The 14545-nt window shown below is 42.7% G+C and overlaps 1 protein-coding gene across 6 annotated transcripts in view; it reads right to left on the bottom strand.

The window, feature by feature from the left end:
- The window catches only part of LOC124718888 (1,5-anhydro-D-fructose reductase-like), a 99865-nt gene that overhangs the window by 46042 nt on the left and 39278 nt on the right, over nucleotides 1–14545 (bottom strand). For all 6 annotated transcript variants that reach the window (XM_047244528.1, XM_047244533.1, XM_047244530.1 and 3 more), the window contains exon 4: nucleotides 9862–10062. In XM_047244528.1, the coding sequence (XP_047100484.1) occupies nucleotides 9862–10062 (201 nt within the window). The remainder of the gene's footprint in view (nucleotides 1–9861; nucleotides 10063–14545) is intronic.

Genomic DNA, 14545 nt, shown 5'->3' with positions numbered 1-14545 from the left:
AGCAAAAGTTAACGTGTTTTGTGCAATCTCACGGTTTAAAGTTTACGGCCCCTTTTTCTTCTGCAAAAAAAACTTTACAGGACACGTGTATCTGGACATGCTGGAAAATTGGCTCATGCCACAACTGGAGAACAACAGCGCCGAATTCATCTTTCAACAGGATGGTGCTCCACTGCACTTCCATCATGATCAGCAATTCATGTCACGGCCTCCACACTCTCCCGACTTAACCCCATGCGATTTCTTTCTGTGGGGTTATGTGAAAGATTCAGTGTTTAAACCTCCTCTGCCAAGAAACATGCCAGAACTGCGAGCTCGCATCAATGATGCTTTCGAACTCATTGATGGGGACATGCTGCGCCGAGTGTGGGAGGAACTTGATTATCGGCTTGATGTCTGCCGAATCACTAAAGGGGCACATATCGAACATTTGTGAATGCGTAAAAAAACTTTTTGAGTTTTTGTATCGGTGTGCAAAGCATTGTGAAAATATCTCAAATAATAAAGTTATTGTAGAGCTGTGAAATCGCTTCAATCATTTGTAATAACCCTGTATAGAGAAGACACTGCAATTACAATATGGAAAAGTTGTTGCAAAACAGTTTACATCATTTAGTAGCTCGAATAGAGCAGAGCTCTCTTTCAGCACCAGCCTAAACCGCAAATGATGAAGTCACATGGTAAGAACTAGTAGCACACCACAGCAAGTCCACTCAAGCATTTACCTTCAAGAATGGCAACTGTGAATTATTCGTAAGGTAAAGGTGGCACACACGTGCAATGAGGTGCCAGATCGTGTACGGAGTGGAGCCCGACCCGTAACACTCCGACATATATTATCCATCTAATTGTAACTGAAATACAGGGTCGGCATCAATAAAACCAACAAACTGCAGGAACAGATTACTGACAGGAAATGGTGGAAACGAGGTCCTAAGAACATGTGTCCAGAAATGGATGGCATGTTTGCAATGAAAAAAATTCCTCCCAGAACACAGTACACAGCTGCATCGCATTCACAACACAATAGAAGCTCAGAGAGGCCTCTATGAGACTGCAGGTGGTGGTGGTAGTAGCAGTAGTATGGTATTCTGCCTTATGGCAGGTCTTGTCATGGGTTAAGCCTCTTCCACTTTTGTCTGTCCATAGCCAGTCTTTTCATTTCTGAGTATTTGCCTCCTTTGATATTGTCCAGCATTTGATATCTTCTTTTTCCTCTTCCGCTTTTTCCCTCCACCATTCCTTCCTTCAATAAACAGTCACTCCTCAAACAGTGTCCAATCCAGTTCTGTTTTTTCTTTCTGATGACTTTCAGCATGTTTCTTTCTTCTCCAACTCTTCTTAATACTTCTCCATTCCTTACTCAGTCTTCCCATTTCACTTTTTCCATTCTTCTCCATATCCACATCTCTAGTGCCTCCAACCTTTTTTTCATATTCGTTCCTCAATGTCCAGGTCCCTGCACCATACAGTGCAACGCTCCAGATGTAACATTTGGCAAGTCTTTTCCTCAGATCTTTATTTAGTGGTCCACAAAGTAATTACTGTGAATCCTTCTTTTGTCATTGCAATTCTTTTCCTAATTTCTGTTGAGCAATACATACCATCCATTATTACACTTCCCAAGTAATTGAAGTTATTCACTTGCTCTATTTCCTCTCCCCCTATTTTCATACGGCATTTTCTCCCCTTTCCTCCAATTACCGTGCTTTTTGTTTTCTTCTCGTTAATCTTCGTTCGTAGGACTTGGAATGTTTTAACCCTTCTCCAGGAAGGGAAATTAGGAAACACCAAACGTGAAATGACAAGAAACAAATTGGATGTACTCGGAATGTGCGAGGTGAGATGGGGTGGTTGTGGAGAACTAGAAAGTGACGACTTCCGATTGTACTACTCAGGTGAAGATAAAAATGGAATGTATGGGGTTGGAATTTTGATAGGTAAAAGACTGAAGGACAAGGTTATCGAGGTTGAATATGTTAGTGGAAGAATAATAATGATGAGACTGAAAGGGAAAAAGAAAGACTTGGTTATCATCCAGGTCTATATTCCAACAAGTAATCATCCAGAATGTTATGAGATGATAGAAAACTTAGCAGAGAGAGAAAATAAATGCACGTATTGTTATAATGGGTGATTGGAATGCAGTAGTTGGCGAAGGACGAGAAGGAAAAGCTCTGGGAAAATTTGGACTGGGGGAAAGAAATGTGAGAGGGCAAAGATTGTTGGAAAACTGCAATGAAAATTTCATGGTAGTTGGAAATACTCTATTTGATAACCACAGAAGATGACAGTATACTTGAATATCTTGATTTGACAACAAAAGATATGAAACTGATTACATAATGATAAAACAAAGATACCAAAGTTGCCTAAAGAGTGTCAAAAGCTATCCAGGGGCAGATATTTATTCAGATCATATATCAGTAATAGCTGAGGTCCTAGTTAAATTGAAAAGAACCTGGAAATGACAGAAGAGAGAGCACATTAACTTTGAGAAACTGAAAGAGAAAGGCAACTGTGAAAAATTAGAGAGTGCATATTGTGAAATCATGATGAAAGGACAGGAAAACGGAATGCACAGAAGGAAGATGGGATCATTTTAAAAATGGGATCTAAAAGGCAGCTAAGGAAACTCTTGGAATCAAGGAGAGGAAAAAAGTAAAGAAAGACTGGGTAACACCAGATATGATAACAGGATGATTGCAGGAAATGGAAAACTGTAAACACAGAAGAAGGGAAGTGCAACAACAGGAGGTTAAATAATCAATTAAGAAGGGAGTCAGAAAAAGCAAGGGAGAAATGGCTGACAGAAAAGTGTGACAAGATAGAGAAGTTAGAGAAAGAAGGAAAATATTATTTTATGTACAAAGAAGCAATGGATTTGACATTCAGGGAAAAGAGAAACAACAATGGACTAAAGGAAGTAGTGGCAGCAGACGGTAAAATGGTGAGTGAACCCCAAGAAATAATGAGAAGAAGGGGAACAATATATACAATGGCTATACACTGCAGACAGCCGACCAAGTGAAGAAGATGTTGGGATAGAAGAAAAAGATCAAGTTGCAGATGATGACAAAGGAAATGCAATACTAACTAGTGAGATTGAACAATCTATGAAGGGCGGTAACAGGGATGTTGTTGTTGTTGTTGTGGTCTTCAGTCCTGAGACTGGTTTGATGCAGCTCTCCATGCTACTCTATCCTGTGCAAGCTTCTTCATCTCCCAGTACCTACTGCAGCCCACATCCTTCTGAATCTGCTTTGTGTATTCATCTCTTGGTCTCCCTCTACGACTTTTTACCCTCCATGCTGCCCTACAATACTAAATTGGTGATATCCATAATCATTATTTGGCTTACATCATGTTTGCTGGCCACTTGTCTGGAGGTTGTACTAGAGTTCACCTCAATAAAACCAGTCCTCCAATTCTGGTGAATTCACAGTCCACTGTCCCTCTGCACGTTTGTCTGTCTGAAAGGACCCACAATCATGGAAAAGCCGAAAAAGGGCTCGAAATGTTCTCTGATGCGGTGCGTGTCTGTGAGGATACTCGTTTCAGTACGGCCGTGCTGCCTCTCGGCAGTTTTCATCTGCTCAGATGTACACAAACACCATCTCAGCTTAATTCTGACATGAATACCAGACCATTCTGCTGCTTACAGCATGCTGGATCAATCACACAGCCCGCAACATACACGAAATACACAGCATGTGTTCAGAGAAATCGTCATTCATCAGCGCCATCTACTGTGGCAATGACACATTTCCGGACACGTGTTCATAAGACTTTCTTCCTCCACTTCCAGTGAGGGAATCTGTCCTGCAGTTTGTCAGTTTTATTAATATTAACCCTGTATATTGCTCCAGATTGTAACAACAACAATGTAATGAGAAGAGACTGCTGGTTACCATTAAGATGACATGTTAAGTTGTAGACAGGCACTATGAAAACACACTTACACATTAACTTTCGGCCAAAGCTTTCGTCTGAAAAGGAAACACCCACACAATTATTCACACAAGCTAGTACACCTCAAACACACACACGATCATCATTATTGGGAGCTCAAACCGGAATGCAACCGTTACATACATTATGTGATCAAAAGTATCCGGATACCTGGCCCAAAATGACTTACAAGTTCATGGTGTCCTCCATCGGTAATGCTGGAATTCAATATGGTCTTGGCCCACCTTTAACCTTGATGACAGCTTCCATTCTTGTGGGTATACATTCAATCAAGTGCTGGAAGGTTTCTTGGGGAATGACAGCCCCTTCTTCTCGGAGTGCTGCACTGAGGGGAGGTATCGATGTTGGTCAGTGAGGCCTGGCACGAAGTCAGCATTCCAAAACATCACAAAGGTGTTCTATACGATTCAGCTCAGGACTCTGTGCATGCCAGTCCATTACAGGGATGTTATTGTCATGTAACCACTCCGCCACAGACCGTGCATTATGAACAGGTGCTCAACGGTGTTGAAAGATGCAATCGCCATCCCCGCATTGCTCTTCAACAGTGGGAAGCAAGAAGGTGCTTAAAACATTGATGTAGGCCTGTGCTGTGACAGTTTCACGCAAAACAACAAGGGGTGCAAGCCCCCTCCATGAAAACCACAACCACACCATAACACCACCACCTCTCAATTTTACTGTTGACACTACACACACTGGCAGACGACGTTTGCCAGGCATTCACCGTACCCACACCCTGCTATTGGACTGCCACATTGTGTACCATGATTTGTCACTCCACACAACATTTTTCCACTGTTCAATCGTGCAATGTTTACGCTCCTTACACCAAGTGAGGGATCGTTTGGCATTTACCGGCGTGATGTGTGGCTTATGAGCAGCCGCTCTACCATCGAATCAAAGTTTTCTCACCTTTTGCCTAACTTTAATAGTACTTGCAGTGGATCCTGATGCAGTTTTGAATTCCTGTGCGATGGTCTGGGTAGATGTCTGCCTATTACACACTATGATTCTCTTCAACTGTCGGCAGTCTCTGTCAGTCGACAGACAAGGTCAGCCTGTACACTTTTGTGGTGTACATGTCCCCTTCACATTTCCACTTCACTATCACATCGGAAACAGTGGACGCAGGGAGGTCTAGGGGTGTAGAAATCTCACATACAGTTGTACGACACAAGTGATACCCAATCACATGACCACGTTTGAAGTCCACGAGTTCTGCAGAGCACCCCATTCTGCTCTCTCACGGTGTCTAATGACTATTGAGGACAGTGATATGGAGTACCTGGCAGTAGGTGGCAGCACAATGCACCTAATATGAAAAATGTATGATTTTGGGGGTGTCAGGATACTTTTGATCACATAGTGTAGAATAGAAGCAGCAATGTGAAGGGGGGCGGGGGCAGGGGGGGGGGGGGGGGCAGGGCAACGGGATGGCAGAGCACAGGTGGAGGGAGATAGAGGTACTGTCTGGCAGAGAATCAGGAGGCTATGGGGTAAGGAGGTGAGGAAGGGGAAATGGGGAGCGAAAAGGAAAGGAGCAGTGAAGGGGGAAGCAGCACACAAAGAGCCTGAGAGGTGAGAATAGGGAGGAAGTGACAGGACAGAGGGGGTGGAAACTGTAGGACTGATGATGTGGGGACAGTAGGTTGCCACAGGTTGAGGCCAGGACAATTTCAGTAGTGGAATATGTGTTCTAAGGTAACTTCCATCTGTGCAGTTCAGAAAAACTGGTGGTGGAGGGGAGAATCCAGGTAGCTGAGGTAGCACTTGCTTGGCTAATGTGTGTGTATGTGTGTGTGGGGGGGGGGGGGGAGGAGAGGTGGGTGCACGTGCATGTTTGTTCTTTTTCTGACGAAGGCTTTGGCTGAAAAATCATGTGCAAGTGTCTTTTCATGGTGCCTGTCTGTAGCTTAATGTGTCATCTTCATGGTAAGTAACAATCTATCACTAAGTAGTGAACAGGCACACTTAAAAGCAGGCTATCGGAATAAGTCTTTCGTCAGATGAATGGATACAAGTGCATGAACACAAAACCACACATGCTTATGAGCACATGCACGTGCCAGTGCCCATGCTCATGCTCATGCTCATGTCCATGCACACATGTGCACATGCACATGGGTGCATGCGCACAGATGCATGCATGTACATGCACATGGGTGCATGCGCACAGATGCATGCACGTGTGCGTGCACACAGATGCATGCCTCCGCGCGTGTGCACACACAGATGCATGCATCCGCACGCGCGCACACACACACACACACACACACACACACACACACAGACACACACACACACACATTACTTAACACATATGGCCACTGTTGTCTCAAGACACTGAGGCCCGGCTTGGGTTAAGCAGCAATCTCCACTGGGGTAGGCAGTAGGTGTATGGAAGAGGTGAGGGGGAAGGGTAGCAGGGCATAGGTGGAGGAAGATGCTGTAGTACTGCCTGAGGGAGTGTGCAGGACAGGGTGGTGGGCTGCGAGGTGCAGCACCGGGAGGCTGTGCTTTTGGGGGGGGACGGGGGGGGAGGGGGACAGAAGCAGAGAAAGGACTACAGAAGTGCACTGAGCAGGGGAGAGGATGGAGCGAGATGGAGGACAGGGACTGACAGAGGTTTGCGACAGGGTGGTTGCAGGGACAAAAGATATATCGCAGGGACAGCTTCCCCCTGTGCATTTCAGCAAAGCTGGTGTCAGTGACAAGAACCCAAATGGCACACGCTGTGAAGCAGTTACCACAATCGAACACAACGTGTCGTGGGGCACACTCGGCAACTGGGTGGTCTGGCCACCGCTCGGCACATTTTGGCAGTGATCACCTGTGTGGACTGACAGCTCAGAATGCAGCACAGTGATTGGAGCAAAGTTGGTAGGCCACATTGCAGCTTTCAGGGGTGGCTCTGCCTTTGATGGAGTAGGAGATGCCTGTGAAAGGACTGGTCAGTGGTAATAGGAGGGAGTACAGTAACAGAAAGCTCAATCGTGTTAAAAATGAGCAGCGAGGCAAATTCTGAGCTTTAACTGAGGCATCCTGTTAACTCTTTTGCTGCTCCAGATGTGCTCTGTGCATACCGTGCCGAGCGAGACTGTCGTCACTGCACTCCTCGCCAAATGCTGTGACCTGTGCTCGGAGATGGCATTCCAGCTGTGATGAAATACTTATTGTTCAATTTTAAGAAAAATCTTAGGTGAAAAAATTATATTTTTGCAAATCTTACAGTCTGATATCTTCTCTCGATCGAGGGCTGAATTTACTTTCTTATTTGTCGTAATTACTGCACTGCCTCAAACTAAGTAAAACACTGCACAAAATGTTAAAGAGCTTGCGAAGGTAAAAATGACCTGTGTAAACTTTGCTTACAGTTGCTCATACATTGCTGTGTGTGAAATGCAGATAAAATATCGAAATTTTGTTTAAAATTGAGAGCAACAAATCTCATTTCATTCTCGAGTTACTGGATTTTATATCCAGTGGATGGTCACATGTGAAATGCCCAATTGTGTGGTCATAACAATTGTCATATTTTATAAGCAGTTCAAGATTTTGAAATGAGTTTCTTCACGAATGATAGCCCATAGAGAGGGACATATGTTGTGTGACATATACTTTAAAATGTTTTTTTTTTTCACCAAGGTATGGAAATAACTTATGTGTGGCAGTCAGAAGTCAGTGGAACGAGACTTGTTAACACCTCAACAGCACTTAAGGAAAACCCAGGGGCCAAATTTAAACACATCCTCATCATCTGGGTGCGGTGGAAAGTGAGGTGTTAACTCATCCACAGTAGTCGAAGGGTTAATCCGTCCTAGGTTTTCCATCACTTGATTGTAGTTACAGTCGCAACAACAGAGAATGAAAATGTGTATACAGTCAAAAAGTTGTATAAATTATCACAGCTACAGCCGTGTGACTCAGTTTGACTCAGTATGTCTCTGGTCGAGCTCAGTGTTTGTCTCAGTGCTGACTTTGTTAACAGCCAAGCTGTCTGTTATTTAAAACCTTTTGGATTTTTGTGCAGGTCAGGTACTTTTATGTCTGATACAAGAAACAGAAAATTGTAACCAGGCTCTGCCACATTACTTCTGCTTCATGGAGCCACAACCAGTTTATTTATGATGGAAATGACATAAGTTCTGGAGTCATTGTTTCTAACATTGCTACTTCCATTGATAATGTACAATGATATTATTAGCACACTTGCTAAAAAAATCACCTTCTTGAATAAAATTTGTTTATTAAAGTAACCAATTTTATATATTTAAAAACAAAGATGAGGTGACTTACCGAACGAAAGCGCTGGCAGGTCGATAGACACACAAACAAACACAAACATACACACAAAATTCAAGCTTTCGCAACAAACTGTTGCCTCATCAGGACAGAGGGAAGGAGAGGGAAAGACGAAAGGATGTCAGTTTTAAGGGAGAGGGTAAGGAGTCATTCCAATCCCGGGAGCGGAAAGACTTACCTTAGGGGGAAAAAAGGACGGGTATACACTCGCACACACACATATATCCATCCACACATATACAGACACAAGCAGACATATTCAAAGGCAAAGAGTTTGGGCAGAGATGTCAGTCGAGGCAGAAGTGCAGAGGCAAAGATGATGTTGAATGACAGGTGAGGTATGAGTGGCGGCAACTTGAAATTAGCGGAGATTGAGGCCTGGTGGATAACGGGAAGACATGTCTGCTTGTGTCTGTATGTGTGGATGGATATGTGTGTGTGTGTGTGTGTGTGTGTGCGAGTGTATACCTGTCCTTTTTTCCCCCTAAGGTAAGTCTTTCCGCTCCCGGGATTGGAATGACTCCTTACCCTCTCCCTTAAAACCCACATCCTTTCGTCTTTCCCTCTCCTTCCCTCTTTCCTGATGAGGCAACAGTTTGTTGCGAAAGCTTGAATTTTGTGTGTATGTTTGTATTTGTTTGTGTGTCTATCGACCTGCCAGCGCTTTCGTTCGGTAAGTCACCTCATCTTTGTTTTTATATATATTTTTTCCCACGTGGAATGTTTCCCTCTATTATATTGAAATCAATTTTATATATTATTTAATTGGATCGATAAAAAATCTACTCACCAAGCGGCGGCATAACACACACATAAAAGACTGTTGTGATTGGCAAGATTTTGGAGCCAGTGGGCCCTTCTTCAGGCAGAAGGTTTGAAGGGGAAGGAAGAAGGGTGAAGGGAAAGAACTGGCAAGGTCTAGAAAAAGGGGTAGATTTTGGGATAATTGTATGTAACAGGTGGGAAGGGGGTGGTGAAAAATAGACGGGAAAGACAATAAAAGATGAAGAAAACTCAAATGGAGTGAAGCAGAGATTAGTTACAGTGAAGAAAGCTGAGACAGAAGAAATTAACATAAATTAAGGCCAGGTGGGTGGCAAGAACAAAGTACATGTTGTAGTGCTAGTTCCCACCTGCTGAGTTCTGAGAAACTGGTGTCTGGGGGAAGAATCCAGATGGCGCATGTGGTGAAACAGGTGCTGAAGTCACAAATGTTATGTTGCAGAGCATGCTCTGCAACGGGATACTGTGAGTTACCAGTATCTACCCCTTTTCCTAGACCTCTCCAGTCCTTTTCCTTCATACTTCTTCCTTCCCCTTCAACCCTTCTGCCTGAAGAAGGAGCCACTGGCTCGAAAAGCTTGCCAATCACAACAATCTTTTATGTGTGTTCTGCCACCACTTGGCAAGTCGATTTTTTATCCATCCAATTAAATAATTTTATCAGTAATTGGTTGTTTTCATTGTTATAATTTTCTATATTATATGATGGAGTAATAATTTGTCAGAAAATGCATGTCTTCAAGACTCTCAATGCAATGGAATTCACAATAATTGTGTAACAACAACAGCAATGAAACTTACCTTCCACAGGCTGATGATGTCAGTATTCATGTCCAAGAGAACTTTTCCATCCTTGTCTCTTGGGAAAGTATCACCACCCACATCCTGGAAGCCCACAGGTTGGTGTATCAGGTACAAGTCGACGTAATTCAACTGCAGAGCTTCCAGAGATTTTTTTAGGTACTTTTCAACAGACTCTGCACGGTTTGCAATAGCTGGAAGCTGAAAGACAACAAGGATCATACAGTTAATCCCTCATCATCATTAACATCTTTGATAAGGAACAAAATATGTGCAATTATTCAGTTGGTGGACAAGTTCATAGCATTTTTGTTTGCATGTTGCTATTCTGGTAGCTGTGGGTTTATTTATCGATTTCATTTTTTAATTTGTAGTTCACTGTTGCTATTGGTGTTTACATATTGTGATTTTGTCATTTGGAGATAGTGAGTGGAGTTGTGGACACTACAAAATGGAGAACTGAGTGGAGAAATCAGAACTTTTCCGACATATTATTCTGTTTGAGTTCAATAGAGGGGTGATAGCAGCAGAGGCAGCCATAAACATCTTATGCCATGTATGAGGATAATGCCATTGGGAAGAGCATGGCAAGAAAATGTTTTTCTCATCTTAATGATGATTGTTTTGACATTAGTGACTCTCCACATTCAGGAAGACCTTCGTTGTTTGATGAACATCATTTAAACACATTAACCTACAATGATCCACGTCATTGTATTTGAGAACTGGCACATGTGATGAACTGTGATCACTCCTCCATTTTGTGACATTTGCATGCAAAGGGGAAGGTTCAATAATCAGTTGTATGGGTATTGTGTGCTATAAGCCAAAATCACAAAAACCAGTGAGTGGTCATACGTGCATCAATTGGCTCTTGAACAAACCCGATCATTCCAACCCTGTATCATTACTGTGATGAGAAATGGTGTCTTTATGCTACCATAAGGAAAAGAAACGAATCATTGAGCCCAAACAGAGCAGCAACTCCTTGTACCAAGATTAGCATGCATTCAAAAAAGATAATGTTGTGCACCTGATGGAACAACGATGGTGTGGTGTACTATGAACTGCTTCCTTGTGGTGTACCCTTCGCGGCTGGCAATTATTGTCAACAACTGAGGTGCCTTGTAGACATAATCCAAGAAGAACAACCAGGAAGACTGCAAGAGGTGATGCTACTCCACGAAAATGCCTGCCCTCATTCTGCTAGACTGGGAGTCATTCCGTACCCATCTTAATCACCCGGTCTTGTGGCCTCAGATTTTCAACTTTTCCACTCTCTATTGAGCAACCTTCAAGGAACTTCCTTTCCAGATGAAAATGTGCCCAAAACATGGCTTGATGAGTTCTTCATCTCAAAACCATGTGATTTCTACAGTTTTGGAATCAAAAAGTTATCCCAGCATTGGCAGACTGTTGTAAATAGTGAAGAAGGACATATTATTTACTACTAAAGTCTCTGTTATGTGTATCTGTTGTGATTATTAAACTTATGGAAAAACTCTAAGAATTAGTGCACCAACCCAGTACATAGACAGGCTTAAGTACTGGCAGATTGCTTCATAAGAATTCCAAGAAATTACTCATTGCATTTCTTTTTTGTGACATATTCCCTGTCGGCCTTTATCCCAGGGTCTTCAGCTGACAATTGTTTAATGATATTTTTATGTTTTGCCAGCACGAGCAGCTAGTACTCTTAAGGACACATCTGAATTGCATGTGGCAGAATATATTTGAACCCACAGCCAGAGATTGTACACCCTTGTCATGCAAACATCTGAAAGCCTTTTCCTGGTCATTATTGCTTTGGTCCTCCCCATGTTACTTGCAATGGTCATTCACAGCAGCACATGAATGCAGGTCAATTTCCCCTTTCTGTCATGTGACTGAATTTCAGTGGCTTCCCCAACTGTGTGTTTTTATAGGGTGCTCCGTCTCAACAAATGCATGTTGTACCACAGCCAATATCTCCTCCTGTCAATATCTCCTCCTGCCCACCCTGCAATAGAATTTATGTTTGATGATGCTGGTATTGATAGATTGTCCAGTTATTTCAACATAAAACTTTTTCCCATGTACAATGCAATCAGTATACTCCTGACATTACAACTGGAACCCTCTTCAGAATGAGATTTTCACTCTGCAGCGGAGTATGCCCTGATACGAAACTACCTGGCAGATTAAAACTGTGTGTCGGACCGAGACTCGAACTCGGGACCTCTGCCTTTCGTGGGCAAGTACTCTACCAACTGAGCTACCCAAGCACAACACACACCCCCTCCTCACAGCTTTACTTTTGCCAGTACCTCATCTCCTACCTTCCAAACTTTACAGGAGCTCTCCTGCGAACCTTGCAGAACTAGCACTCCTGAAAGTAAAGATATTGCTGAGACATGGCTTAGCCACTGCCTGGGGGATGTTTCTAGAATGAAATTTTCACTCTACAGCGGAGTGTGCGCTGATATGAAACTTCCTGGCAGATTAAAACTGTGTGCCGGACTGAGACTCGAACTCGGGACCTTTGCCTTTCGCGGCCAAGTGCTCTACCGGCTGAGCTACCCAAGCACGACTCACGCCCCGTCCTCACAGCTTTACTTCTCCCAGTACCTCGTCTCCTACCTTCCCAGTGCTCCACCCCGTGAAAGGCAAAGGTCCCGAGCTCCAGTCTCGGCCCGGCACACAGTTTTAATCTGCCTGGAACCCTTTTGTCCTTTGCTCATCTGTCGGACCAAGACTCGAACTCGGGACCTCTGCCTTTCGTGGGAAGTGCTCTACCAACTGAGCTACCCAAGCACGATTCACACAGAAGTAAAGCTGTGAGGAGGGGGTGTGAGTCGTACTTGGGTAGCTCAATTGGTAGAGCACTTGCCCGTGAAAGGCAAAGGTCCCAAGTTCGAGTCTCGGTCCGGCACACAGTTTTAATCTGCCTGGAACCCTTTTGTCCTTTGCTCATCTGAGACACTTTTTTTTGTCATCTTGGTTAGTTCTATATAGTCTTTAAATTGTCTGGTCATATACAGCTGATTTTGTCTGTCACCCTGGGGACGAATGGCAGGAAGGACTTATCCAACATTTCATTTCGCAGGGTGTCAGGTTTCATGACACTTTTTGTGTCAATGCAGAGGTACTCATTGTTCCTTAGAATTCACTCCAGTTGTCGCATCTTGAATTTGAGGTTCTGTGGTTCACATATTCATCTTGCACATGTAATACTATATGAATCACACCTCTTTTCTGAAGCCGCTGAAATTTATGAACATGACAATAGTTTTAACAATAAAGAAGTGGATGACTGTTGTAAATACTAATGGAGGAGCTACAGTGGCAGTTAATAGGAAAATGCTCCCCCCCCCCCCCCCCCCCCCCCCTCCCCCAGGGGATATTTGTGTGTACAGCAAATATAACCTCCAGCTGTGGGCTCAACTCTGGTCCATCACCTTCAATGGAGAGTGAATCTTCATGAATGCCTACCACTCTTGCTGGTGCAAGGTCAGGAAAATCATTAAATAAATCTCAACTGAAGCTTCCAAGATGAAAGCCAATAGGCAATATGTCAACATGTGGCTACAAAAACCTCATAAATTTTGTCTCCATTTTTAGGGTTCTGAACATCAATCAGTGAAAATGGAACCCTTATAGGATCACTTTGTTGCCTGTCAATATATCTTTTCCTCAAGAACAGGGAGAGGCATCAAACTGAAATTCGTGTCAAATATTAAGATCCACGATCCCTTGGCAGTGTAAAAAATTTAGGCTTCTAAGTCAATGTAATCAAAAGATGTGACCATTTATGTCAAATGTTTTGATACTCAAACTCTCACCCATCAAAACATATAGGATACTTCCTGTTGCCCTAGAGTTATGAAATTTGGCAAAAAGCAATGTTTCTCAGTAGTAATAACTAAAAAAATCAAAAGCTGTTAATTTGTAACCAATCACAAAAAAATATTTTATGCCATCTGTCATCTGTAGGTTAGGAACTCTTTTCTCAAAAACTGGTAGAGGTATCACATTGAAATTTATTTCAAATACTAAAATCCACGGTCCTGTGGCAGTGTAAAAGAATTTAAGTTTCTAAATAAATGAAGCCAAAAGATGCAGCCATTTGTGTTGCATATTTGGATACTTGCAAACTCACTCATCAAAACCTGTAGATGATCTATCTATATACATAATTAACTTTATATAGAATCTTCAGAGAGCAATGCCTACTCCCACTTATCCAGCTATTTACTCATGTCTACTCTTCTAAGTCAACTGGCAGAATTTGTTTTCAAATGATCACGATTTGTCATCTGTTCTAAACTGACACTTTATATGCTCTATTTACTATTTATAAAAAAAAATAAACATTTTTTAGTGATTCAGTGCCTCGTTTGGAGTGCTGTTGCCGATTGTATAAAAAAAAAAGCTTTTTGTGTGTATAGTCTTTCCTATTCACCTCAATCCCTGGAATTCTTCCCTTTACTCCCTTCTGGTCATCAAATACCCTTAATGGGTTTCGACACAGAAATAAGTTAAATATAGGACTATAAAACTCTTTCTTATGCTTATCCTATACAAAAAATGCTTGAGATGGCAGAAAGATGTGTAACTGCAGGGAAAACTTAGTCTCTCTTGAAAGCTCTGTTAGAGTACAACAGAATGGAAATCTTAGGTATATGGGTATAGCCATAACAAATTA

Source organism: Schistocerca piceifrons, chromosome 10 (assembly GCF_021461385.2).
Source record: "Schistocerca piceifrons isolate TAMUIC-IGC-003096 chromosome 10, iqSchPice1.1, whole genome shotgun sequence".
Classification (NCBI taxonomy): domain Eukaryota; kingdom Metazoa; phylum Arthropoda; class Insecta; order Orthoptera; family Acrididae; genus Schistocerca; species Schistocerca piceifrons.
The sequence above is the reverse complement of the archived record's forward strand: the minus strand, read 5'-3'. Positions and strand labels throughout refer to the sequence as shown.